General features: G+C 36.5%; 1 protein-coding gene across 1 annotated transcript in view; it reads right to left on the reverse strand.

Annotated features, from left to right (window-relative positions):
• ARFGEF1 (ARF guanine nucleotide exchange factor 1) overlaps nucleotides 1-25,743 on the reverse strand; it is a 138,773-nt gene that overhangs the window by 19,683 nt on the left and 93,347 nt on the right. Inside the window, exons 18-29 of the mRNA XM_007448490.1 lie at nucleotides 23,651-23,822; nucleotides 21,548-21,699; nucleotides 17,607-17,735; nucleotides 16,545-16,703; nucleotides 16,145-16,295; nucleotides 9,534-9,624; nucleotides 4,648-4,688; nucleotides 4,383-4,552; nucleotides 3,870-4,021; nucleotides 3,573-3,745; nucleotides 2,437-2,597; nucleotides 1,472-1,602 (exon numbers count right to left, since the gene is read on the reverse strand). Coding sequence (XP_007448552.1) covers nucleotides 1,472-1,602; nucleotides 2,437-2,597; nucleotides 3,573-3,745; nucleotides 3,870-4,021; nucleotides 4,383-4,552; nucleotides 4,648-4,688; nucleotides 9,534-9,624; nucleotides 16,145-16,295; nucleotides 16,545-16,703; nucleotides 17,607-17,735; nucleotides 21,548-21,699; nucleotides 23,651-23,822 — 1,682 coding nt within the window. The remainder of the gene's footprint in view (nucleotides 1-1,471; nucleotides 1,603-2,436; nucleotides 2,598-3,572; nucleotides 3,746-3,869; nucleotides 4,022-4,382; nucleotides 4,553-4,647; nucleotides 4,689-9,533; nucleotides 9,625-16,144; nucleotides 16,296-16,544; nucleotides 16,704-17,606; nucleotides 17,736-21,547; nucleotides 21,700-23,650; nucleotides 23,823-25,743) is intronic.

Here is a 25,743-nt window from a genome sequence, read left to right on the forward strand (position 1 = left end):
TTATTCAACCCTAAATCTACAGAAATTTGAGGGACTCAAATGAGAATGCATTTGAAAGTACTTTGTAATTAGTGTGTTATACAAATCATAGTGCTGCATTTTTAAATGTAATCTAAATAACTGCCTTTACAAATCCTGGAATGAGGTAAGAAAATCAAAGCCATCACTGAACAAAGTTTACTCATATTTTCCCTCTTTTTTTTCCAACTAGAACATCCCTTTTCTCTTCTCTTTAACAACTAAACCCATCCATAATCTGAACATAGGATAGGGTGAGAAGCAAGGTAGCGTGGTCCCAGACAAGGACGGGCTGAGAGGCTAAGAAAGCAGGTAGGTCCACGTCAAAGAGACTTCTACAATTAAACAAGGGCAGGGAGGGGGGTGCTGAGTTTCCATGACTCGTCAGTTATGACATGTTCGTTGCTCTGCTGGACATTTGAAAGCTGTATATCTAAATAATTTAGAGTTATATCAATTGGGGGCCATCTTGAATTTTATCAAGTTTCCTAACAGGTCCACTGACAAAAATTCCTCAATGCCTACATGTGAAATATAATGTCATATGTGCTTGTGATTACTAAATTCTATAACAAGTTTCCAAGGTGTGAGTCATATTCTGGATTATTTTCTATTTCACAAAATTTGTTATAACAAATAGCATTATAAAAGTGAAACATTTCTTAGGCTATAAAACAAGCTTAACCTTGGCTGGGGATAGGTGTGGTTCTGACATAAGTGGTGGAAGGAGAGATTCATTCTTTCATTATATTCTATCACTGATTTGTCACAAGTCTATACTACCTTTCTGATGCACTGTTGACAGACATTAGGATACACAAGTTGGTCATTTCAATTTGGCCATCAAAAATACAGGGTGAGGAAAACACTACTATGGGATTGATGTGAACTCTAACAAATGCATAACAACTTCTTATAACTGTAAGAAGTGTGCACTGTAGTACTTGTCTGGTTACATTATACCCATAATAGTTCCTTTACAAATGGACTGGATATTCACATAGATCTTTTATAGAGAATATACTTTTGAAAGAGTTCAATTCTTTTTGAACAGGCCTATATTATTCAAAACTATGTTACTGGCCAGTCTTCAAAAAGAAACGGTTCTTCACCTAAAATCCACCAAAGACATGCATTCGGAAATTCTTTTATATCATTCAGCAGAAAATAAATTTTGGTGCTAACTTCAATTTCTGATTGGAAACAAATGTATGAAAAGACAGAATATGTGTAAATTAACACAGAACCTAAAACTCAAAGGAGGCCACAATCAAATTTTAAGGAAAAGTAATTTATTTCCATTTTTAATTTTTGCTCTACTTAACATATTTTAAAATCCGCCTATCGAATAACTACTATATTTGATAAAAATTGAACTTGAGTTCACATAAGTTGATTTGATTAAAGTAAGAATAAGCCTCTCAAAATTTCAGTTTCAAGTACTGGCTGTTACCTGGTTCTCACATCTAACTTGCATCTGTTGATGACACAGGACAACTCAAAGAGAGCTGGGAACCATCCCCTCACCCACACCCTGTCTTCAGGCGCCACATTCATGTCGTCACTTGTGTATTCCTTGAAAGCCTTCAAGAAGAAACGCAGGTTTACTAAAGGCAAAACATAATACCTATACATTAAGCACATTATTTCTCCAAAAATTTTTTTTAACACTTTACTAATCAAAAGTGAGCAATCTGATAACTTAAAAAAAGATGGAGATTACAACTGCCTATAGAGCACTGGACTAGAAACCAGAAGTTGCTTTCAGCTTCAACTCCATCACCAGTTTTCTGCATTATTCAAGTTTCCATTTTTATCATTTAAATGGTTATTACATCATGCAGCCATGCCACCGCACTGGGGAAGTGTGAAGTTCAAATGAGTAGATGTACATAAGAAGAACTAAATGCCCCATAGGTCCCTGTCAGTATGTAGTAAAAATCTATGAAGCATCACTGCTCCTTATGACAGTTACAAAGATAGATTCAGATATGCAAGTCAAAGCTGGCAGCCAGGTTGCCAATTCAACCTTTCACTTCAGTGCTTAAGCCTACACTCATCCATAATCAACTTCAGTATATTAAGGTAATGGCTAAAAACACAGGCTTGGGTTCAAATTCTAGGTCTCCTTCACTATCCCCCACACGCAGGGGCACATTTTTAACTTCCTTGTGCCTCAGATTCCTTATCTACATGGGACTATAACACAACCTATCCCATAAAGCTGTTATGGAATATTAAACAAGTTAATACATGTGAAACACTCAGAAAAATACCTGACATCTTCAACAAATGTAACCATAACTCAGATAATTTTGAAAAATAAATACTTCATATCCCCTCAATTCCCAAATAAACTTAGATCTCTGACTGGAAATAAATGCTCAGTAACATTTTGTTTACTAAATGATGCTATACCTGAGGTCTATCAGACACATATTTTGCACAATGGCGAATAAGTCGAATTGCTTCCATACTTGTGTCTGGGAAAGCTGCATTGCATGCAAATTCAGACAAACACTTCACTGCATCCTGGAAAGAATCAATGGTTGCTGGAAAGTGTTTTTCAAACACAAGGGCTATACGGGAGAAAAACACATAAATGTAATTATCAACTTTCAACTTTTCTTAATTATACCTCAAATACACCAACCTCTAGATGTAATGGATACTTCTTAAAGATTAAGGGTTTTAATGTCCAATGGACATCGGTTCCAACGTCTGTCCTGACCAGTTACCTGACTGCCTTGAGTAGTAGAAACCGGGAAACAGGTCTTTGTTTTGTTTGCACTATAAACCCAGCACCTAACAGAGTGACTGGTACACAGTAGATACAAAATCAACGGTTGTTGAGTGAATATTCAAAATTACATTTAATCTCTCTGCATCTGAGTTTCTTAATCTATAAAATGGTGATAATAATATGCACAGGATAGTGGTAAGCACTAAATAAAATGTAAGTAAAGTGCTTAGCACTGTACTTAATTTACTTAATTCAAGCAAGCACTCAATAAATGACAGCTATGATGATGTCATCATTCTTGATGTTGATGATGACAACATCATTATCTTCTAGAGAGGCTTAATTTAGATCCTTAGTATTTTATTCTTCTTTAAAGTCAAAGGAGGCTGTGTAGTGCAGTGGTGAAAAACAAATGCTGTGCTTTAAGACTCTCTGGCTTTGCATCTCAACTCCATCACTCACTAGTTTTGTGCCTTTAGACAAATTACTTAACCTCACTGGGTCTGAGTTTCCTTATCTATTAAAAAAAAAGAGAGAGAATAATAAAGATATTTATCTCATACAGTTACTGTGAAGACTGAAGAAAATGCATGCAAAGTGCTTATAGTGCTTGCCATATAGTAAACATTCGATAAATGTTAACTATAATATTACAATAACGATAATACTGTCACTATTTACTCTGCTTCTGTAGGCAAAACTTGGAAAACTTAAAGTCCATGACAAGCCCATCATCTTATACTTGAATTATCTTCTGAACACATTAAAGTTTTGTTTTCTTTAACTTGAACAGAGCTTAGAGAATACTTACTGACAATATGCCCCGTTGTTTGGAATGCAAGTTCAACTATGCTTTCATCTTGATCGGATGCCGCTAGATGAAATACAGAGAAAATGTTCTTCCATCCAGACCGAATGTTAGCAGCTTGAGAATTAACCATCTGTGCTATACACCGTACAACCATATCTCGAATTGTTGGAGACCTAGAATATTAATACAATCGCTTGGATAAAACTCATCAGGTTTTTTTCCTTTTCTTCTGTTTTTCCCCCTACTGCGGAAAATAAGGTATTTTTCTGATATTAAGCAATTCAACAAATATAATACCTGTTCCGTTTCATTATATGTTCAAAAGGTCTCAAGAAATCCTTCTGGAATCTGAAATTAGCAAGCTCCCCTTTCTCTAAGAACTTCATTGACAATTGCCTCAAGGAGTCTACTGCAAAAATAGCTACATCTTCATTAGGATTACAGCCAACCTGTAATGGCAACAGAAATATAGGGTGCTAATGTCAGCAGTGAAACTTGCTCATTATTTTTTATTTTAGAAAAAATATATAATTAATAGCACAGATAGGTAAATTCAAAGATTCTCCATAAAGGCACTAAGTGTGCTAACAATATTTCTCAACAAGAAGGACATATTTTAACTAAATTCTTAAAACCTAGAGCAATTATTTCTAAAAGAAAAAACAGGACTCAAAGAGTTTTCTAAATCTAATTACAAAAATGTAATAAAAAACTGCTTGGAAAGGAAAAAGGTCTCAATTAGATTATGATAAGGAAATTTTAAACAACAAAAAATTACAAATTAAGCAAATCCTATAATTACTCAAATACCTTATTAAAATGATCTCCAATAACTTCCCAAATTCGAGACCACTGCAGTCTTATTCTTCCCATGTTGTAATATGATATTTCTACTATTTTTTGTAGACTAAACATTCTTGGATGTGTAGTGGAAAGTAATTCATCCATAGACACAGCACAGAGCCAACGGACAAAGTCCACTATAATATAAATAGATTACCATTTTTAAAACTTAACTTTGAAGTCTTTTAAGCCAAAAAATCAGTTTTTAAGTGGAGTAAATGTACATACTTACCAATAGCATTTCCATCTAGCCTTGTGGACCCTGTAAATATTCTAAAGAAAAAAATATAATTCAAAAACTTGTAATGTCTCACTTCTGATACATCAATTCAAAAGTAAGTGGCCTGGGGTACGAGCTACTTTTATCTGTTTTAAGGGAACAAAAAAATCAGGTAATCAAATGAATCTTTTTTATCATGTATTTTAGTGACAAGTATAGCCTGGATGTTCCTCCCTCCCTCCTCTGTACTGAACGATATATTAGAGCACAAATACATTGTTGTAATTTTATTAGTAAATTTATAAACACTAGGAAAGGAAGGTATCTTATGAGAGTCTTAGAATAAGAAAAATGTTAAGTTGTAAAACTAATAATCGGCATACACAAAACAAGATTTTTCAATCTTCCTGAGTATTTACCCACATTAAACATGTTATTAAAATGAAAACTTCTACTTTATTTTTATAAGCAATGTGGGTTTGATTAAAAAACTCATTTATGTTAAATTACAAACTATTACCAGAACCTTGCAAATAGTCTCCAACAGTTTAGCCAGCAAGTGGCTAACCCACTTTTCTTACAGCATTCAAGTGGTGAGAGCTAAGCTATGCCGTCCAGCTTTGCCCTGCCTTCTTCACTGAGCTCTTTTACCGTGTTTCAAAGTTTTATAAAAGATTTCAGCATAAACATATTAGTCCTCTTATTTTAAAGTCTGCATTTTTATCCATGTTCTGAGCTTGTAACCAAGGGTTTGATGTGACTTCCAGGATGAACTGATATTCCGTAATTTAAAATGTATAACATAGTATTTGCACGATAAAAAGGAAACCTCAAAGGCAGGAGCAGGTCAAATATTAAACTTAGAAATAACAGTCGTCATAGTAACAGTAACAGCTACCAACAATCACAAGGTGGATACTATCCTAATTGCTTTATATATATATATCCACTCACATGATAATCACAAACACCATGAGGTGTGTATATACTATTATATTCCCAATTTTATCAACATAGAAACTGAGGCATGAAGATATTTAATAACTTTCTGAAAGTCACAGGACGAGTAGGTGTTAGAGACAAGATTCAAACCAGGACAGGCAGACTCCAGAGTCCACCCTCTCAACCATTTTGCTATACTGCTTCACACTTACCTGAGCAAAACATAATTTAAACATTTAAAATACATTCTAGTTTTTTCCTACTACCACTATCTAAAAATTCTGGGTATATCATGATTTTTCAAACCTCAAGGTCCTTGAAGGTCTATGCATCCTCGCAATGAGTAACAAAAACAAGATAGAAAAAATGGCTTAAAAACTGACAGTGCAATAACTCAGAATCGGATCTCCTGCCAAAGGGGTATCTTGAGGTTTTCCTATATTGCTCTTATCGGTAGAACAAAACAACAATTCAAAAATCTGACTGAAAACACAATCTGGGAGAAAAAGTAAGAGTAATGGGGCCCCACTGAATCCACTGGTTAGACTGGATCCAGAAATTTAAAATATACAAAGCCTACAAACCTCCCACATGAACAAAAATGAGATTTGCTAGACTATGCATTATGAATGTCATTAAGCTGTTTCTCAAACTAGAGGTATTCTCATGGAAGGCAATGGCTATAAAAACCATACCACAAGAAGGTCAAAACTAAACAGTACAGGGGAAACAACAGGAGAAGGAACAAAAGAAACGAGAAAGCTTTTTTTCTTTTTTTTAACTGAGAAGGAAGCAAATGACAAAGCATATAGGAGTAAAGAACAGAAGCTGAGATGGCGATTATATGCAACTCCAGGGGAAAGCAGCAATGAATCCTCTAAATGTGGTGAGATGGTGAAAAACAAAGGCAACAAGAACAGAGAAGATCGTCAGCAAACAGGTTCTGTTGACTCAGGAGACCGTGGCACGTCGGTGGAGCGCGCATCCCGAGAAAGGGCATTTAAATTCCTACTCACTTTGGTAGCCTCTGAGGGGTCACTCTATTTCTAGTAACGTTCCACTAAAGATAAGCCAGATGGTGGAGCACAGCAGTCTGTGGAGGCATTTAAAGTTAAGCCTTAACATACTAAGGCAGGAGAACAGAGCTGTGTTTCACAGAATCATCTATGAAATGGATTCTACATGCCATGTATGAAAAGCAGAGAACAGAAGCATGAGAATCTTGTGTGTTAATATTAAAAGACATTCCCTGAAAAGTACGAGTAGGAAAAAAAAAAACTGACAGATTACTGAATTCATTCACATTATGATAGCAATGTAACAATGCAAAAAAAAAAAAAGATAAAACTTGCAGATTCTGGATCAAATAAACTTTTAGCTGTATGCGACATACAGACAGACTAAATTACTGCGTATTTAACATTTTCATAGTGAAAATATCAGAGGTAACATTTACTGCTTAGACCCAAATGAAAGATGTTTATGAGCAAACACAGTTGGGGAGGAGCTGTCCATATTTTCTTATAGGTGACAGAATATTCCAAAGTGAGGGATGGGTCAGTATAAAGCTAGATCTGGTGTGCTTAAAAAACAATAATAAAAATAAAAACTATGGTACTAAATAACTGTTTTTTAACTTTCAGGGATAAATCATTCCTGGGCAAAATCCACCCCTGCCAAGTTTAGTAATACTTATGAAGTATCTGGTTTAACAATGCCTAGCAAATGTTTCCCTAGCAAATCCTAGAGGATCAGGTACTCCAGATTAAAGTGCCCTATATTCTCCTAAATTCTAACAGTACAGGATTCCAAATACAAAAGTGAAGATAATCAGAGAATTTTACCATTTTAAAGCTTCTGATGGAACCACATATATTTTTCCATTGATTAAGAAACAGAAGCTATATATAATTAAGCAAAGAAAAATTATTTTATTTTCCATATTTAGTTCCTATACCTGTCATAACAGATTATCCAGAACAATAGGCCTAAGGACAGAAAAACGACTTTTTTTGCTGGACAAGTACAGACCTTTCCAGGATGATGCCTGACAATATTCTCACCACTGTCTTGAATACCAGGGATATCTCACTGAATTAGCTTATAGACTAGAATCAGAATATTACAAATGAAAATAAACTCAGATACTCAGAAAGGAATTCAGAAGAAATTTAACAAGGAAGTGATATGTACCACATAAGAATAAAATAATCTTATAACAAATCAAAGAGGTAACTTTTAATGCTTTCACTATAAAGTAAAATTTAAATATTGAGGCCTTGTATAAAATTGGACATTGAGTTTACGTTGTAGAAGTATCTGGTGATGATGAGTTTGAGACAATGAAGTACTAACAGAATCTGTGCTAAGACTCCTCTGAAACAGCACTACACATTCTTAAGATGGAGAGGCATATCATTTGTTCAAATGAGTGACATGTCTCCCTGTAACAAACAGTGGACAGCTGGATAAATCAGAACTGGCTTTGGTCATATAAAATATATTATGGAAACAGACTGTTGCCTGAATAGATTCTCATAATGACAGTGAAGATGATTTTCTGGATGGCTAGAAAACCATTTGGAAGATATCTATCCTAGTAGTAGAAGGGCAGATATTACAGTGCTCTGGAGCTGTACATGCAGGCAGAAAGGCAGAGAGGTTGAACACACTCAGAGATATCCTGCCTGAATGTATATCTCGGTGCCACTCCTCCAAATTCTCTACTAATGAAAGGGTTAAGGTAATAATCAAGACAAGATTAGCCTGGTTGTGAGAATGAACAAATTATCTAATTCCCCTCGTCTCAGTTTCCTCATTTGTAAATTGAGGACAATAATAATACTTATCTCAGAGGCTGCTGAAAGGATAAAATGAAGTAACACATGTAAAGCACTTTGTTCTTTTGGTTTGTTTTAAAGTGCATCAGTTATACATATACATATACCCAACTCTTTATTAGATCCCCTTCCCAGAAAGCACCTTGAAGAGTGCCAAGCGGCACATGTTAAGCCTCTGAATTATACAGTAGGTATAAGATGATACACAATCTTTTTTCAACCTTCACAAGAGAAAGGCAAATTACCTCCTTCCCTTAAAAAAAAAAAAAAAAAAAAAAGGAAAGCAAGTGGACGTGAAGAATTCTGTTCAAGGAAAAAGTTCCAGGGAGTACTGCCAGGGCCAGTAGCCAATGAACACTCTAGTTCTGTCCATACCAGTACATATTGTAGTTTTGAAAGTTTCCATCAGAAGTGTTAAAAAAAATTTTAAACATCAGTGTTGTAAAATGTTAAGCTGCAATTATTTGGGCATCCATCTGGAAAAAGCTCATCTCCAAAAAAAAAAAAACCACTAGATATTGTTTTACACACTGGGAATTTTTAAAATCTAGAATAAACTAAATATTCTATAGTAAAATAAACCACAGTATAGATTTTCTTTTAGAAAACAAACTAAGAATGAGGAATATCTGGTAATGTATATAATATACAAATTCTGAAATCCTATTCAAAGAAGTTTATAATGAGAATTGCCACCAAACCCCTTCATTTCACCCATAATGCAATCCTATATCACACACTCAAAAAGACAAATTATACTCTATTTTCAAACAGGGATAATAAGGGGAGTACATTTTCTATGAAGGAAATTTTAAAAAAGAATATAAAGAACCATGTTTTTTCTCATCAAGGGTACAATTTCCCCAATGCCCACTAATGTCTATCACTTAAATTTTCATACTGTTTATCTCCTTCCTATATTCTATGATTTGAAAGTAAAATTATAGGTACTTCATCGTTTAAATCACAGCATATCACAATACAGTCTTATATTACTTAAGAGAAGATGTCCTGGCAAATAACGTTTCTCTTTTAACTAACGAGCAGATACATCTAAGTGCTACAGAATTAAAACATGTCCATCTGATAAGGGAATAAAGCAAGCAAGCACCTTACCTATCTACGGCAACGACAACACTCTGAGAACTGGTCTCTCCAATGGATTCCTGAATACTTGCTATCTGCTTCCAGTCCACATTTCCTCCAACTGCCACACAGGAAAGAGAGGCATTTCAGTATGAAAAGGATTCAGTGGAAGAGCACACGTTCAATTCTAAAACACATTTCTGAAATCAGTTATTTTCCTAATGAAAGAAATCAAGCTTTGGGGGAGCGATTCTTCTGGTATCAGTGACCATTTATCAAGGCCAAAGGTGCTTATTGAGCTATATACTAAGTGGTATACAGAAGACATGGTTAAAGACACAAACTGTGTTTGCAAAGATCACACAACTTAGGGGCACTGAGAATTTTGATCACAAAATTAATGACATTAGGAATAATTTCCCTCACTGTTTAAGAAACACAGCACTAACCCCAGTTCCAAAGATATCTACTAATGGGCTTCCCTGGTGGCGCAGTGGTTGAGAGTCCACCTGCTGATACAGGGGACACGGGTTCCTGCCCCGGTCCGGGAAGATCCCACATGCCGCGGAGCGGCTGGGCCCGTGAGCCATGGCCACTGAGCCTGTGCGTCCGGAGCCTGTGCTCCGCAACGGGAGAGGGCACAGCGGTGAGAGGCCCGCGTACCACCAAAGAAAAAAGAGAGAAAAGAAACAAAACAAGTTCCCAAGTTCCCAACAGCTATAAAAATGAGAAATTAATGTTTTGGAAACTAAAAAAAAAAAAAAAAAAAAAAAGGTATCTACTAAGGAGGATTACCAATTCCATGTATCGATAATTAGATCTCCCCTGTAATGCACTCTCCAGTCCCAAATGTTTACTGGAAATTCTACCAGTATGCTGTAATATCCTCTTATTCAAAAGAATCACTCATCTTTTCCCCCAATGCTGGTTCCATGTGTTAGGTAGCAAAACAACAGTTTCCCCAGTTTTCAAACTCTTAACCTTACAATCATCTTTGATATCCTTCCCTTCCTCCACTTTCACTAAATCTTTCTTTTGGGCTGTTTTTCATATGATTCATTCATTTTCATTCCTACTCGGTTTAGACCATTGTAATTTCAGGCCCAGATTACTATTACTATATATAACAGTTCCCTCACTGCTTTCCCTTTTGCTGATTTTTCCCCTCTTCAATCTCTCCTTTCTTCTCCTGGAGATTAATTTTCCTAAATCATCACCTTCATTTTGCTTACTATTACTTTCAGGACAAAGTATAAACTTTTCAGCCTAGCGCTTAAGGCAGTTCCCTTCAACATTCTTGCCAATACCTGTCTCTATTCAGGCCATCCCACAACTACCTAAAATTTATCTACCAAGACCCAAATTTGAGCTCTCAATGAAGGATTCCCCCCCACTGTTTCACCTTCCTCTGTAAGTATTTAAGTTTATACTTAAATAAATACTGCTCAAATCAGAACTACTTCCATTTAGTTTCTTATTTAAATTACTTTAGGTGTGTTACTGTTGCCTTCTCAGCCAGATAAAAAGTTCCAAGATTAGGAACCAAATCATACGCTTTCTTTGTATTCCTCTACTCAATATTAAGTCCAAAGCAAATGCTCAACAAATACTTGTTGACTCGATTGACTAGACACTCAATAAATGACTTTTTGAGTGCAAACATAATAGACGTTATTTAAACTAGCTGAACTCAAATTCTATTCCGGGAACTGAACAAAGTTAAAAGAATGTGATCCCTGTCCTACAGAGCTAACAATTTACCAGGAGAGACAGACTTACAACCAACTTTAATACAATATAATAATTACTTCATGGCTGAAATGAACTAATTACATATAATACAAGTGTTGTTAAACAGAACTAATTTTGATAGGGGAAGGGAGAATGCGGTGTTAGCTCATGTAAAGGCTTCACATGACAAAATATTAATTCAAGTTAGGCCTAAAAGGATGATCATGTGGGAAAGAAAGGAGAAAAAGCAATTCAGGAAGAAGGAGCAGCATACATAAAGTAATGGAAGTATGCACGTGCAGGTCATGTTTCAACACACTTGGGTGAAGCCATAATGGAGGATGATTCTGGCAGGGGACAATGAAGGAGAGAAAGACGAGCAGTAAGAGGTGAAGCTGGAAAAACAGACTAGAAATAGAATGTGAAGAACCTGGACTGTCACGTTTAATGCACTACTTTTGAAAACTGGGAACCATCAGACCTTTTAGAAGATTGACATGATCCAATCTATTTTCTGAAAAATAATTCTGGTAATATCTGTAGAACACAGTGAAACAGGCAGAGCTATTGGAGCCATGGAGACAAATTAAGAGTCTATTTCTATAACACAAGTGAACAAGGATGAAAGCCTGAAATAAGTGACAGAGAACTGGGGTGGTAGGGAAACAGTGTCAAGCCACACCTGAGGTATGTAGCACATTACAGGAATTTAATGAAGAAAAATCTGTAAGAAAAAATAATGCCAGTCACCACATAACTTCCTTTGTGTGTCAACTGAATGTCCTTCCTATAGAGATTTCTATACCTTTTATATTTAAGTATTGATATAATAATTTGTAATCATTAATAATAAACCTACTTAAAGAGTATTTAAAATGCCTAACAATCCAAGAACCAATTTCATAAATATATAAAATCTTTCAGGGCTTCCGTGGTGGCACAGTGGTTGGGAGTCCGCTTGCCAATGCAGGGGACACGAGTTTGAGCCCTGGTCTGGGGGGATCCCACATGCCGCGGAGCGGCTGGGCCTGTGCACCGCAGCTGCTGAGCCTGTGCTCTGGAGCCTGCGAGCCGCAACTGCTGAGGCCTGTATGCCTGGAGCCTGTGCTCTGCAGCGGGAGAGGCCACTGCAATGGGAAGCCCACGCACCGCAACGAAGAGTAGCCCCCGCTCACCGCAGCTAGGGAGAGCCCGCATGCATCGGCGGGGACCCGACACAGCCAGAAATTAAAATAAAATAAATAAATTTATTAAAAAAAAACAAATCTTTCAAACATCTGTATAACAGTATAAATAACAGGCTAATAATTTCAGTTTTACCAAAGAAATTATTCAAAAGCACAAATATTTAGGTTAACTAAGAACAAAGATGTAGGTGCTGTGATATTCACGTAAGATTTATATGACCAAGCAATTGAATTTTTAAACTTTAATATATACCATAAAAGAACAGTATGCATATAATTCAAACCTAATAATCATATGTATTCTTTTCCTTCTTTCTTTTTTTAATAAATTTATTTATTTATTTTTGGCTGTGTTGCGTAGTTGTTGCTGCGCCTGGGCTTTCTCTAGTTGCAGCGAGCAGGGGCTACTCTTCGTTGCAGTGTGCAGGCTTCTCATTGCAGTGGCTTCTCTTGTTGCGGAGCACAGGCTCTAGGCGCACAGGCTTCAGTAGTTGTGATACGTGGGCTCAGTAGTTGTGGCTCACGGGCTCCAGAGCACAGGCTCAGTAGTTGTGGCACACGGGCTTAGATGCTCCACGGCACGTGGGATCTTCCCGGGCCAGGGCTCGAACCCGTGTCCCCTGCACTGGCAGGCAGATTCTTAACCACTGTGCCACCAGGGAAGTCCCATGCTGTGTATTCTTAATAACTAAACGTTCCATGTTTCCAAAAAGTGAAAGTACAGATTTGTATCACAGCAGTAAGAAAAGTCAGATAAACATACACTCAGCCCTATTAATCTGGTTACATGAATATTTGGAGTATGGATGCTGTTAATGAAGGAGGATATTAATTTATTTCTTAAAAAACATATTATATACAGACTAAATCAGCTCAGTCATCTGTACCACATCCTCTTCTAGCTTCAGTTCTGACCACAGTGCCCTGAAGAAAGCATTTGTCTGAGTAGGTGACAGGGCACAGCTGGAAGGGTGGGCATCTGCCACACTGGGTGAGCTGGGAACTAACCACTGAGATAAGCTGAAGGGAGGGCTCTGCCCAACAGGGGCCGCGTCAACAGAGTGGCTCCCTCTCGGACACAGATTAAAACCTGAGAGACCTGATCACTTTGCAGTGAGTGGAGAACGCAGCAGGCTGAAAAGAGAAGTGGATGACACAAGAGGAAGCCTATATAAAGCATGAGAGAGGTGGAAGAGTATGGCTGGTCGCTTGAGTGGCTTGGAAGCTTGGAATTTTTATCTCATTTCCAGATTCCAAGTGTGTATTTTAATATAAATTCCCTTTTCCTGAAGGGAGAAGACAGCTCATCTCATCTCCTTACAACCTAAGTAGCACAGCAGCACAGTGATCAAATTAATTTTAATTCATTTTCAAGTATACCACTAAGCATTATCAGCAATTATTATTTCTCTTGTTTTACTAACACTGATAGAAGATAAAATATTCCACTGGTATATTATTTTTAGTGTAATCTACTTCTGTTACTTGCCAAAACTCAGCGCTGTCAACCTCAACTATCTTTGGTTGGGCTTTCCTCCACTCCCTAGGCCTTTTTGGAAAAAAAAAAAGCAGCTTTCAAAAGCTGCTGAATCAATCAATGCACATTCACTTCACTTGCCCATAAATATTTTTCATTTGTATCTCATTCTGCCTGCTGGAACAATTATAGTTCTAATGTCTGAGTCAGACTTCCAGGTTACTTCCAGGTTACATACGTCACCAACCATGCAGGTGCTCAGGCAGTTCTAAATCCTGCAGCTGGCTCACCAAGTTATCGGGTCTATACCTACACCTCCCAGAATCACAGAATCTAAGATACAAGTGAGGTATAGGCTGCACTGCTGGCTGCCACAGCTGGATTACCACTGGGAACTAACTGTTCCAGTCCAACCTGAAGCCACAACATGGTCCTCGTCTTTACTTCCTTCTCTATGGATTGTTTTTCAAACTTGAAATTCTTCTAAATTTCCTAAGAATTTTTATTGCAAGCAACAACAGAGAAATCACTAAATCATAAAAAGGTAGAAATGTCCAGAAATACAATGTTACAGTACAAAGCCTCAAAAGGTAAATGGTGGGACTTCCCCAGTGGCACAGTGGTTAAGAATCTGCCTGCCAATGGAGAAGACACAGGTTCGATCCCTGGTGCCGGAAGATCCCACATGCCACGGAGCAGCTAAGCCCGTGTGCCACAACTACTGAGGCTGTGCTCTAGAGCCCACATGCCACAACTACTGAAGCCTGTGTGCTCCGGGGCCCGCATACCACAACTACTGAGCCTGTGAACTGCAATTACTGAAGCCCATGCACCTAGAGCCCGTCCTCTGCACCAAGAGAAGCCACTGCAATGAGAAGCCCGCACACGGCAACAAAGAGTAGCCTCCGCTCGCCGCAACTAGAGAAAGCCCATGCGCAGCAACGAAGACCCAACGCAGCCAAAAATAAATAACATTATTTTTTTAAAAAAGGTAAATGGTAAATATTCTTAGATCTCAGGTTTATTCCTTCTTGTTCTCTTTAAGTCATGTCTCTAGATTTCTTGGTTGGAAGTGAGGTAGGGAGGATGGATAAAGAATAATCCAGAAACAATTAATATACCAGCCACTGTACTAAGTCCACTTATATATATTTTTATTTAATCCTGACAACTCTGTAAGTAGATATTACCATTAGTTTGCAAAAGAGGAACGTGAAGCTCAGAGAATTAAAGTAACTTGCACACAGTCAAGAAGAAATATGGAAGAATTCAAACCCAGAAGTACAGTATTCAAAGTGAAAGACAGTCTAAACTTGGCTTCTTCCCTGGTGGAACTCTTTCCACTTATGACTAAAAATGTATTGTCTTTGGTTCCTCTGTACCCATTTCTGCTAATACCTTCCTTTTTTTTCTACTGGGTTAAATCTGGAAGGTCCTGGCTATACTGAGTTCATGGGGAACCATGAGAAAGTTTCCACACTGGCATAAGAGTTTGGTTATGTCTGCACAGCGCCTTTAAAAAAATATGAATATGAATGCTTTCCTCCAATCGCCCCAACTATTTATCATCTTAAGCCTTCACTCATAAACGTTATCTGCTTAGTCTTAAAAGCTGGTAATTTTTTAATATATATTTTCAGGTTATTTTCCATTACAGGTTATTACAAATATTAAATATAGTTCCTTGCACTATGCAGTAAATCCCTGTTGCTTATCTATTTTATGTACAGTAGTTTGTATCTGTTGACCCCATATTCCTAATTTTTCCCTTCCCCCCTCCCTATTCCCTTTGGTAAATATAAATTTGTTTTCTATGTCTGTGAGTCTGTTTCTGTTTTGCATACAGATTCATTTGTATTATCTTTTAGATTCCACATGTAAGTGATATCATATAATATTTGTCCTTCTCTGTCTGACTTACTTCACTAAATATAATATTCTCAGTCCATTCATGTTGCTGCAAATGGCGATATTTCATTCTTTTTTAGGTAAAAGCTGGTAATTTTAAACTGTACCTTTCTCCCAGCCCCAACTGTGAGATTATGACTAACGGTCACTTAATATTGGAAACCAGACCAGGCACAAAAGACTTAAAATGTCACCTTGCTTTCCCCTCATAAGGCTAGTCAAAGGGCATTTTATCTTATCCCTCTAATTCTGTTTTATTGCTACAACAAAGTTACTTATATTGAGCAAGTTAAAAACAAATTTTGATACTTCACAAAAATAATTCAAAAAATTCTCACCTAGCCCTAGACCCACAAATTCATCAGGAGCCTGATCTTTTGTTCCAGTAAGAGATCCTTCTCTGCCTCGCACTGTTCCAGAAATGTACCGAGGTTTCACTCCAGTTCCTATAAGTTGTGCAAGCTCCAACTGACTGATGCACTTCAGAATCTTAATTACAAAAAGGAAAAAAATTTAAATTCCATGTTACAAATGTTCGCAAAAATATTTAAATGTACTCAGTCACAATTTAAACATAGGCTACATTATAAATCATTATAAAAAGCTAAATGTACTTACCCTGAATGTACTAAATTAATTTTCTCCCCAAACACTTAAGCATGTCAGTGATATACTGTTTAGCATGAGCTCATTTTATAAACCAGATTGCAAAGCTGAAAATAAAGGAAGTGCTTATACCTCATGCCATGAATTTCCTAGATAATTTCCATCTGTATGAGCCACTGTGATAAGTGTTTTAATTGTGTCAATGTTCTTCTGTTTCATTTCAGTAATTCCAGAACTCACTGTAAGTAAGGTAAATCTTGCTAGCGCCTGGACATATGCATCTCTTTCCAGCTATGAAAAAGAGAAAAAGCAAGCTTACACGGTTGTAAACACAACAGGGTAATCCTTAGTTCCCTACTGACAAACTGTTTACTTGTTTAGTAAGTTTTTAACTGAGTCATGAATTACATATAATACCTCAAATTGTCGTTTTTTTAATTTTAAGATGAATGAAGCAGAAAAGGATGAATTTCTAAAACTGAAAGGCAATGGAGGTGTCAAATCAAGACAAGATTTTAGTGACAATAATTCATAAATATAGTAAAAAAAAAAATTCATTGAGCATTTATGTTTCAAGTGACTGTGAAGTAGCAGAAAGCTGATTTATAAATTTGCTCATTTTTTCTCTACAGCTAGACTGCTTTTTAAGCTATAACATTCATAATTAAATGTGAAATGGGTTTTTAAAAAGAAAGCAGGCAAGCATTGGCTAAAATTTATTATCAGACAAAGCATATAAATTACTAGAAGGGACTGTCTTCATAAAAATTATGTTCTAGATACCTGGGTCTCTTAAAGATAACTTGTTCTTAGGATAGGCAAAGTTATAAAGTAATACATATATATAAAATGTGAAAAATATATGATTCAATAAATAAAAACATGCAACATAGATAAGATATTCAAATTGCAATAAAGGAATTCAAACTCTTTGAAACTTTGTACATAGCTAATATTCTACAGAGAAAAAAACTGCAAACCAAAGTTATTACGATGAATTTTAGACACATCAATAAAGAACTACCCTGTTCTGTCACAGCTTCTTGGAAACGTAAACATTAAAACATTTAAATTCCATTATAAACTTGAAATTCATTTTTAATAATTTCAACACAAGAAATAATTTAAACTGTAGTAATGACAAAAGTAATTTACGTTTTCCAGACTGGCTACAAAGGCAAAATTCTTTGTTACCTGAATGCTGAAAATGCATGCAATTCTGATTGCACATCTTATACCTTCCAGGCAAAGAGAGGCTACTTCAGTATCATCACAGTCTTGTAGACCCACACTGAACGCAGCCAGAAAAGGGGTCCAAGCCAACTAGAAAAATGAAAAATTTGAAATACATGACAAACACCAAGTGATAATTAAACTTTATGATAATACTACATTAACATTTCTCAGATTTCAGGCAATTTGAGGAAGTTCTGAAAAAAAAAGCAATGAGTTTCTTGGCATAGTTACTTGGAAAGCTTTCTTAGACAAAGGAGAAACTATATAATGCCGCCTGGGCTTAAATAAGCGGGAGAGCAAAATTATAAATTTGGGAGAGGACACTAGGCATATTTTAAGCACAGCATCTATAAATTATTTACATTAATGAAAAATGGGAATAGTCAATACTCATAAATTATATTAATTTTACCCTTGACTTCAGAACTCCTCTCCCTCTGTAAGCTGTGTCTCTTGCAATATTTCATGGACTAATTTTATTTTCAAGAAAATCCTTTTAACCATTTCCCACTTGTAACAGTTACATTACTCTCTTTTCTTTAAGCCTGCTCTGTGGACATCATTTATCCTTATTATTATTATTATTTTTTTTGGTAGTCAAATATTTTACTTTGAAACATGAGTGATATCTCTGGTTCCTAGTTGGACAATATTTTAAAATACAGTTCAATAAAATACATCTTGATTACAGACTATGAAAGCCAACAAACACTAAATTTTAACAGAACTGAATACCTTGTGAAATTGTAATGTAAAAAAAACAAAAAAAGAGAGCTACCTCTGACTACTGAAAATCCTCATATCAAATCATATGTGTATATACTGGTGTGTGCATGTGTGTGTATAACTTTGAAATGTCTGATACAAGAGTATTAGCTGCTTTTAGTAGGTCAAAATGAAGCAAAACTATATATCCGTATAGCCATACAGATGAAAAATGTTTATAACAATGTGGTACAGAAACGACAACTGGAATTTTTTAAAGATCTAAAAAAATTTTAGCACTATTAAGAAAAACAGAATCACCCAAAGCTTTGCTTATAACGTCAGAAAGTTTAGAAGTACAAGTGTAATTCCCAAACAAAGGAACATAAGCCACAGCACCGAACTTCCAGTCCTAGCCTTGTTACTTATCTAACCTCTTTTTTTCTGAACCTCATTTCTTCCCCTTTAATACCTGGACTGCCACTACAGAGAGATGCTGTGGGAAGCATAGGAAGTGCAGTACGTTTAAAATACAAAGCACCACATTAAAGTAATAAATTACACATCCTATTATAAGTGAAGAAACAGCACATCTATTTGGAAACCTTTGTAATATTTTATACAAGGAGAAGTATAAGGTTCTTAAGCCTGTGACAAAAGGTTTAACCCCACTGCAAATTAAAGACAATGACTTGTCTTATCAAATTATACCTAAATAACATCCAGAGGACAGTGAAATTGTCCCCTCAAATGTATAAATCTCTATAGAATACAATCTGGCAATATGTAAAAAGGTTCTTAATAAGGTTTTCATCCCTTAATATTATAACACATTCTAGGAATCTCTCATGTATTCCTTTACTCAGCCAATGCTTATTTACTGAGCACTAACTACAAGCCAGGAATTGTGCTAGACATTGGGAAAAGTCAGCGGAACAGATGTAGTCCCTTGCCTCATGGAGCTTAAAGTCTAGTAAAGAAATAGACATTCAGTTTTAAAATAAATAAATGTATAAATACATACTGTTATAAATACAATGAAGGAAGAATATAGCATGTTATGAAAAGGGACCTAATCTAGATTAGAGGGGCCAGGGCAGAACACTCTGAGAAAGTAACATTTAAAGTAGAAACTACTGAGGCAAAGAAGGAAAAAGCATCCTAGACAAAGGACACAGCTTGTATGAATGCTCTGAAGAGAAAAATAATTTAGGACATTCTAGAAATGGAAAGAATACCAGTGTGACTGCAGCACAGTAAGAGACAAGAACTCTAGTGATGAGGGTGAAGGCAGGTGGAGCTAGACCACACATGGTCTACAGACCCTTGGGATGTGTTAGGTTTCATCATAGTTGCAAAGTCAGTGAATGGCTTTAAGGAAGAAGGTGACAGTTCATTTTGTATTTTAAACATTCTGGCCTCTGTAAGTGAGTAAGAGAAGCACAAAAGTAGACATAAGGGCACCAGTCAGGAGGATGTTACAGCGACAAGAGTGAGAAATGAAGGTAACTGGAGACGGTAATGACAGTAGAAATGGCAGTGAGAGGAAAGGTTCTTAATTCTAGCTTAGAGGATTAGTTTAAATAAAGGATAACTAATCCAGAGAATAGATCATAAAAGCTATTTATGAAGAATTTTTAATGATATGGGGAAATACTTATGTGAGAAACAGCAAGATACAAAATTCTATACATAGTAGGATCACAACTGTTTAAGATAAAAAGTAGTATGTAAACATATTAACAGAAATTTTTTCTGAGTGGTACAATTATGGCTGGTTCCTTATTCTTTTTGTTTTTTCATCCTCCACCTCCCGTCTACCAAAAACATTTGAAAAGAAAAACAAAATAAAGGTATAAGATTATTCAAAACAAAACAAAAATCTGCTTTGTAATTTATTTCATAATAAAGAGAAAGTATATCTTATATTTTGACATCACTTTCTACATTATGCCAAAAGAAAGGCCAGTTATACCCCACTGTCCCTTCTAATGTTATCTCCCTAGCATCCCCGCTTGCGTCCTGTAACTCTCCATCAACTTTTAGAAAGGTCACTATCACACAGACCTTGAAGTAGGGGTAGAACTGTAAAATTTTAGAGCTGAAACCTTGTAGTCATCTTTTACTACCCATACACATATGCAGTTATGAATGAGAACTCGAATTATAATCTTCAACCTCCACAGACCATCTAACCACACTGTGTCACAAACAGAAATGTACTTAACCCATTTTTCCTTCTCAAACTTGACTAGACTCCCCTCCACTTCCCTACAATCCTTATCATGCACTGCTTACTCCTTCTGGAATTTGAAGAAAGGATAGAAAAAAAGAATAGGAAAATGAAGACTGAAGGGGAAATCAAATTTTAAAGAAGCAGTAAAAATCATTCTTACCAGATCTATAAACATAAGAAAGCTCCCTTTTGTTCCTGACTCTACTTTCTGGGCCCCAGGAATACTCAGAACCCTCAGCTTAGTTCCTGGGCCAGAGCACTGAAAGAGAGTAGGAGGCTCAAGATCGCTTTGAGATTTCAGGGAACTCCAAAGCTTTAAATAGAACTCAGAGGAAACCAGGCCAAGGCTTAATTCTCCAAAGATCTTTCTGTTCTTAAGATCACACGCCTATTAACTGCTAATCATGCATACCTTTTCTCATTCTCTTCAAGAAAAATTTTATATTTGCAATCTCCTAAATAATATGGCTTTCATTTCTGGGTGTATACTAATGGGCTATATCACTGTATTTCCTTAACTTTAGAATATGCTGAACAGGACTTCCCTGGTGGCGCAGTGGTTAAGAATCCACCTGCCAATGCAGAGGACATGGGTTTGAGCCCTGACCCGGGAAGATCCCACATGCCACGGAGCAACTAAGTCCGTGCGCCACAACTACTGAGTCTGCACTCTAGAACCCGTGAGCCACAACTACTGAGCCCGCGTGCTGCAACTACTGAAGCCCGTGCGTCTAAAGCCCGTGCTCCACAACAAGAGAACCCACCGCAATGAGAAGCCTGTACACCACAAAGAAGAGTAGCCCCCCCGCTCGCTGCAACTAGAGAAAGCCTGTGCACAGCAATGAGGACCCAATGCAGCCAAAAAATAAAATAAAATAATTAAAAAAAAAAAGAATATGCTGAACAGCAGTATATATAAATATGTATACTGCAAGCAAAAGTTATTAGTAACTCTTACCTTAAACATAGGTCTCACATGCTCCAAATGTGTCGCACTTGTGAAAGGTGCTTGAACATGGCTCACGGCCTCCATGAGTGCTTTAGCTGTCTTGGCCATCTGTTCCATTTCTAAGTTATACAGAAGTCTTCTTTGTTTTTCACTGGCTACATCTGCAACAACAAACGCTATTAGCGTTTAAAATGTAAAGCATTTAAGAATGCTATTTTGATGCTTTAGCATAAAATAATAAGTACTACCAATGAATACTAATTCAAAATAGTCCTAAGAAGCCAGACACAGAAGGTCACATAATGTATGATTCCATTTAGATGAAATATCCAGAGCAGGTAAATCCACAGAAGCAGAAAGCAGACTGGTGACAGCCAGGGGCTGAGGAAAGGTAGGGAACGTGGAAAAACTGCTTAATGGATACGTGGTTTTATTTTGGGGTGATGAAATGTTTTGGAACTATACAGACGTGGCGGTTACACAACACTGTGAATGTACTAAATACCACTAATTGTTCACTTCAAAATGGTTAATTTTACGTTATATGAATTTCAAAAATGAAAGAAAAAAATATCCTGAACTAGGAGGCAGGGATACATGGGAAATCTATGAAAAGGGAAGAGAGTAGCTGCAAATCTGTCACAATGAAAGTACTAGGGAAACAGCCCAAACACGGGCTAGAAGAGAAGAGAGGTTAGTAAAAGGCAATGGTATCCTCACATGACACAGGCTTGAATGATCTCCTGAGCTGACAAGAAAACAGTGACCCTAACACTTGGGATGATTTCAAACTTTCAGCACACCACCACCTCCTTCCCATACCCCACTGCTCAGTGATTTCCTACCACCATATGGAGAAGAGGCCAGAGAATGAGGGATATGAAGATGTTACTATACGGGTGTGAGGAAGAAAGTGAAATCAGATAATTGGCATCTACTTAGGTGTGAAAATGAAGTCTTGATCAATATACTTAATTTCTTAAGTAGAAGCAAATAACGCTACCAAGTAAACTGCTGATCGGTGCTGGGCTGCAGTAAGAGCCAAGGATGCCGAGTTCAAGACGTGGCTTTGCCACTCTTTGGGTTTTAGGTCTAGAGAATTAATGAAAGTTTTTACATTGCACTCAGCTCATAGATTCTATGATTCTAAGTTTCCTAACCTCTCTGCACTTGTTCCCTCTTCTATAAAATGAGGGAGAACTTACTAAAATTCCTTAGAATCATTCCCTATATTCCCCAAAAGAAAAGGCCATTTATACTCCACCATTCCTTCTAACGTTATCTCCAAAGCCTCCGACTCTCATCTGATAATTCTTCATCAACTTCTGGAAATCCACATATCACACAGGCCTTTTTGATTCTCTCCTGTTGATAGAATTTTGCTACTGCAATCTGTTCTTTTAGATGAAGCTTGAGATTCCACTTCCAAGTGGAAGTTGCTCAGAAAGGCAGGAGTTCTCTTTCCATATTATATTACTGAGCCACTACCCTCACCTCATTCCTGCAGTCAGATTTTAGCTCTAATTTAATCACCACCATCTACATGCACAGAACGTGGAGAATGGAGCTAGGCCCCCCGCTGGCTCCTGATGGCGGTCAGATCTGGGAATGCCACGGCGCTGTAACTTGTGCTGCATCTGAAGTAGTGAGTTCCAACCCCCACGAGCTCCCCCATGACCCTAACCTTCCCCATCTCCTTGAATCACCCCTACTTCCAGCTTCTGTTTATGTGTAATGATAGGTGAACCAATGGAAATAAGCTGCTTGTAGATGACAAGGAGGCAGTAAGAAAGAATGAGAGTTGAAATCCGACTATTGGGGTTGCCTAACCAGTCTCTTTTGATCTCCAAATATGTGCTGATATTAACTGCTAAATGGACAAGTGTGTATTAAATGCACACTAATCCATGTATATTATGTAGCACTTTCCATTTATCACGGGTCAGTGCTATCTTTCTTCAGGATACGGGAAAAAACACAGTCAGATCAGCAAACTGTACATTATAATACTTTTCAGTACTATAATACTTGACCTACTCTAAGTAAAACACTTTTCAAGAACCCATAGTTTTCCTCCGAAACAATCAGAATTCAGTTGATTTGGACACTTACTTTGTTTACTTGATTTTGTAGGGATTGTTAGTTCTTTTGTTTCTTTCATTGATATCTTTTTTCCAGCTATTTCATTATAGATGGCTGATAGATACTCTTCAGGAAGATCTTTACTGTCATTGATACCTCTATTCATCTTAATGTACTGCTCCTTTGTCATTTTATTTTTAACCTAGAAATGAAAAACCATTATAATTCCTAAAAATTAACAGAAAAATACTCATATAAGAGAGTTTATAAATACTTTGAGGAGTAGAAAGTGGAAAATACTCAACAAAGCAGACATTAAAGTGAAAAAAGGAAGTCACAGAAAATAAGGACAATGTAGGAAAGACCCGTCCTGGCAATATACTAATTCACCTTGCTCTGAGGAGCACGTGAGTAATCTGTAATAAGAAAACAGCGAGACTGAATAATGAAATTCTTTGCTTTTGCCCAAGGTTTAAGAGCTCTAGTCAGTGTCTTTAAAAAAGGACCATGACAATTATTAGACACTTATGTTATCAAAAAGATTCAAATCTTATTTTAGAAGAACATAAATGTGTTTGCTAATGATTTAAAAACTGATTTTATGTAACAGTGGATGCAAGAATAACAAGAGCTGAAATTTATTTAAAATCAGATAGCAATCTCACTGACTCATCATGGCAACTGAATATTAGGTGATCTGGGCAAAGTATCCTTGGAACATTTTGTCTTGATAAGAGTATGCTGAACAGGAACATCCTACTGCACACCCTGATAAGTCTTTGGAGTACAGATCTGTAGTACATGAGATGGTAGCCCTGTCGCCAAACTTGGGAACTAGCACAGACAAAGTGTTTATGCTTTATATCCCTGAAAACCCAGATGGATAAAACCTGTAAGTCATATGATGTCTCTGAAGATACATTTACTTAATTAAATATATTCCTACCATTTTCCATGAAGAATTTAAGGCACCTCTAAAGATAAGTGTCCTGTAAATTTACAAAAAGGTACACAGAATGACAATCAAGTAAGTCATCAGAAGTTTGCAAAAATAACTATAGAGAGACCAGAATGTCCAGAGGATATAAGTGGGATACAAACATTTATTTAGTTCTGACTATTCTGCAAACAGATCTTTCAGTACGTCAGAAAGGGTGAGAGGAGCACTTCTACAAAAAAGTAAAAATATTACCATAAAAGTTTCCAAATGTAATTTATTATTACTCAAGGGAAAAAAGCTCTAACATACTAAAACTTTGAAAACTTATCTTGAGTCATGGCACTTACAAAACATTAAAAGAAAGCCATTTCACCTGAAGTTCTGATGCATATTAAAAAAGCAATGACCCAGGGATACCAACATAAAAGACCACACAAATGCTGCCAATAAGAGGCTAAAAGAAGATTAACATCACCGGAAATTTTGAACATAGTATAATGTTTTAGCATCGTGCCAATAAGAGACAAAGACAAGCCCTGGAAGAAAATCTGAAGTAGCAGCAAAGTATATTTGTGGATCTGGGCTGGGAGGTAGGGGTAGGAGCTCCAAGCACATTGGAGAAGAGACTACATTAATTGCAGATACACAAAATGAAAATACACTGCTCAAACAGAAGACTTCTGCCACAATGGGATTCTGCAAGTAGTGTAAAACATAATCCTACGTTTCTTCTCCTGCTTTATCTTTTATAGAACATTTTACTCTTGACTTTTACTCTCATGTGCTTAAATTAAGCTGTGCCTAATTAAGTGTTAGTGCTTAAATCACTTAAAGCCAATTGTTACTACTGATGAAGATTAATAAACAAAAAAATGAAACATGTTCTAAATATTTCAAAAATTTAAAAAAAATTGTCTCACTCTATATATAAATGGTAGTTAACTATAAATATTCTAGGTGAAAAAGGAACATAAATGACTTGTTAAATTAACCTATATTTTAACTCTGAAAACAACTAGGAATGAGGAGAATTAGTTTTAAGGAATTCCTTTAAAGTTACTTGTGTTCTTTAAAAATGATATCATTTGTTATAGTTCATATAGCCCTGCATCAGAAATCATATAGGGTCCTAATTATGGGTTCAATTTTCTAACAGTCCACTTAGCTTCACAGGAACTCACAA

This window comes from Lipotes vexillifer, unplaced genomic scaffold (assembly GCF_000442215.2).
Source record: "Lipotes vexillifer unplaced genomic scaffold, Lipotes_vexillifer_v1.1 scaffold815, whole genome shotgun sequence".
NCBI lineage: Eukaryota > Metazoa > Chordata > Mammalia > Artiodactyla > Lipotidae > Lipotes > Lipotes vexillifer.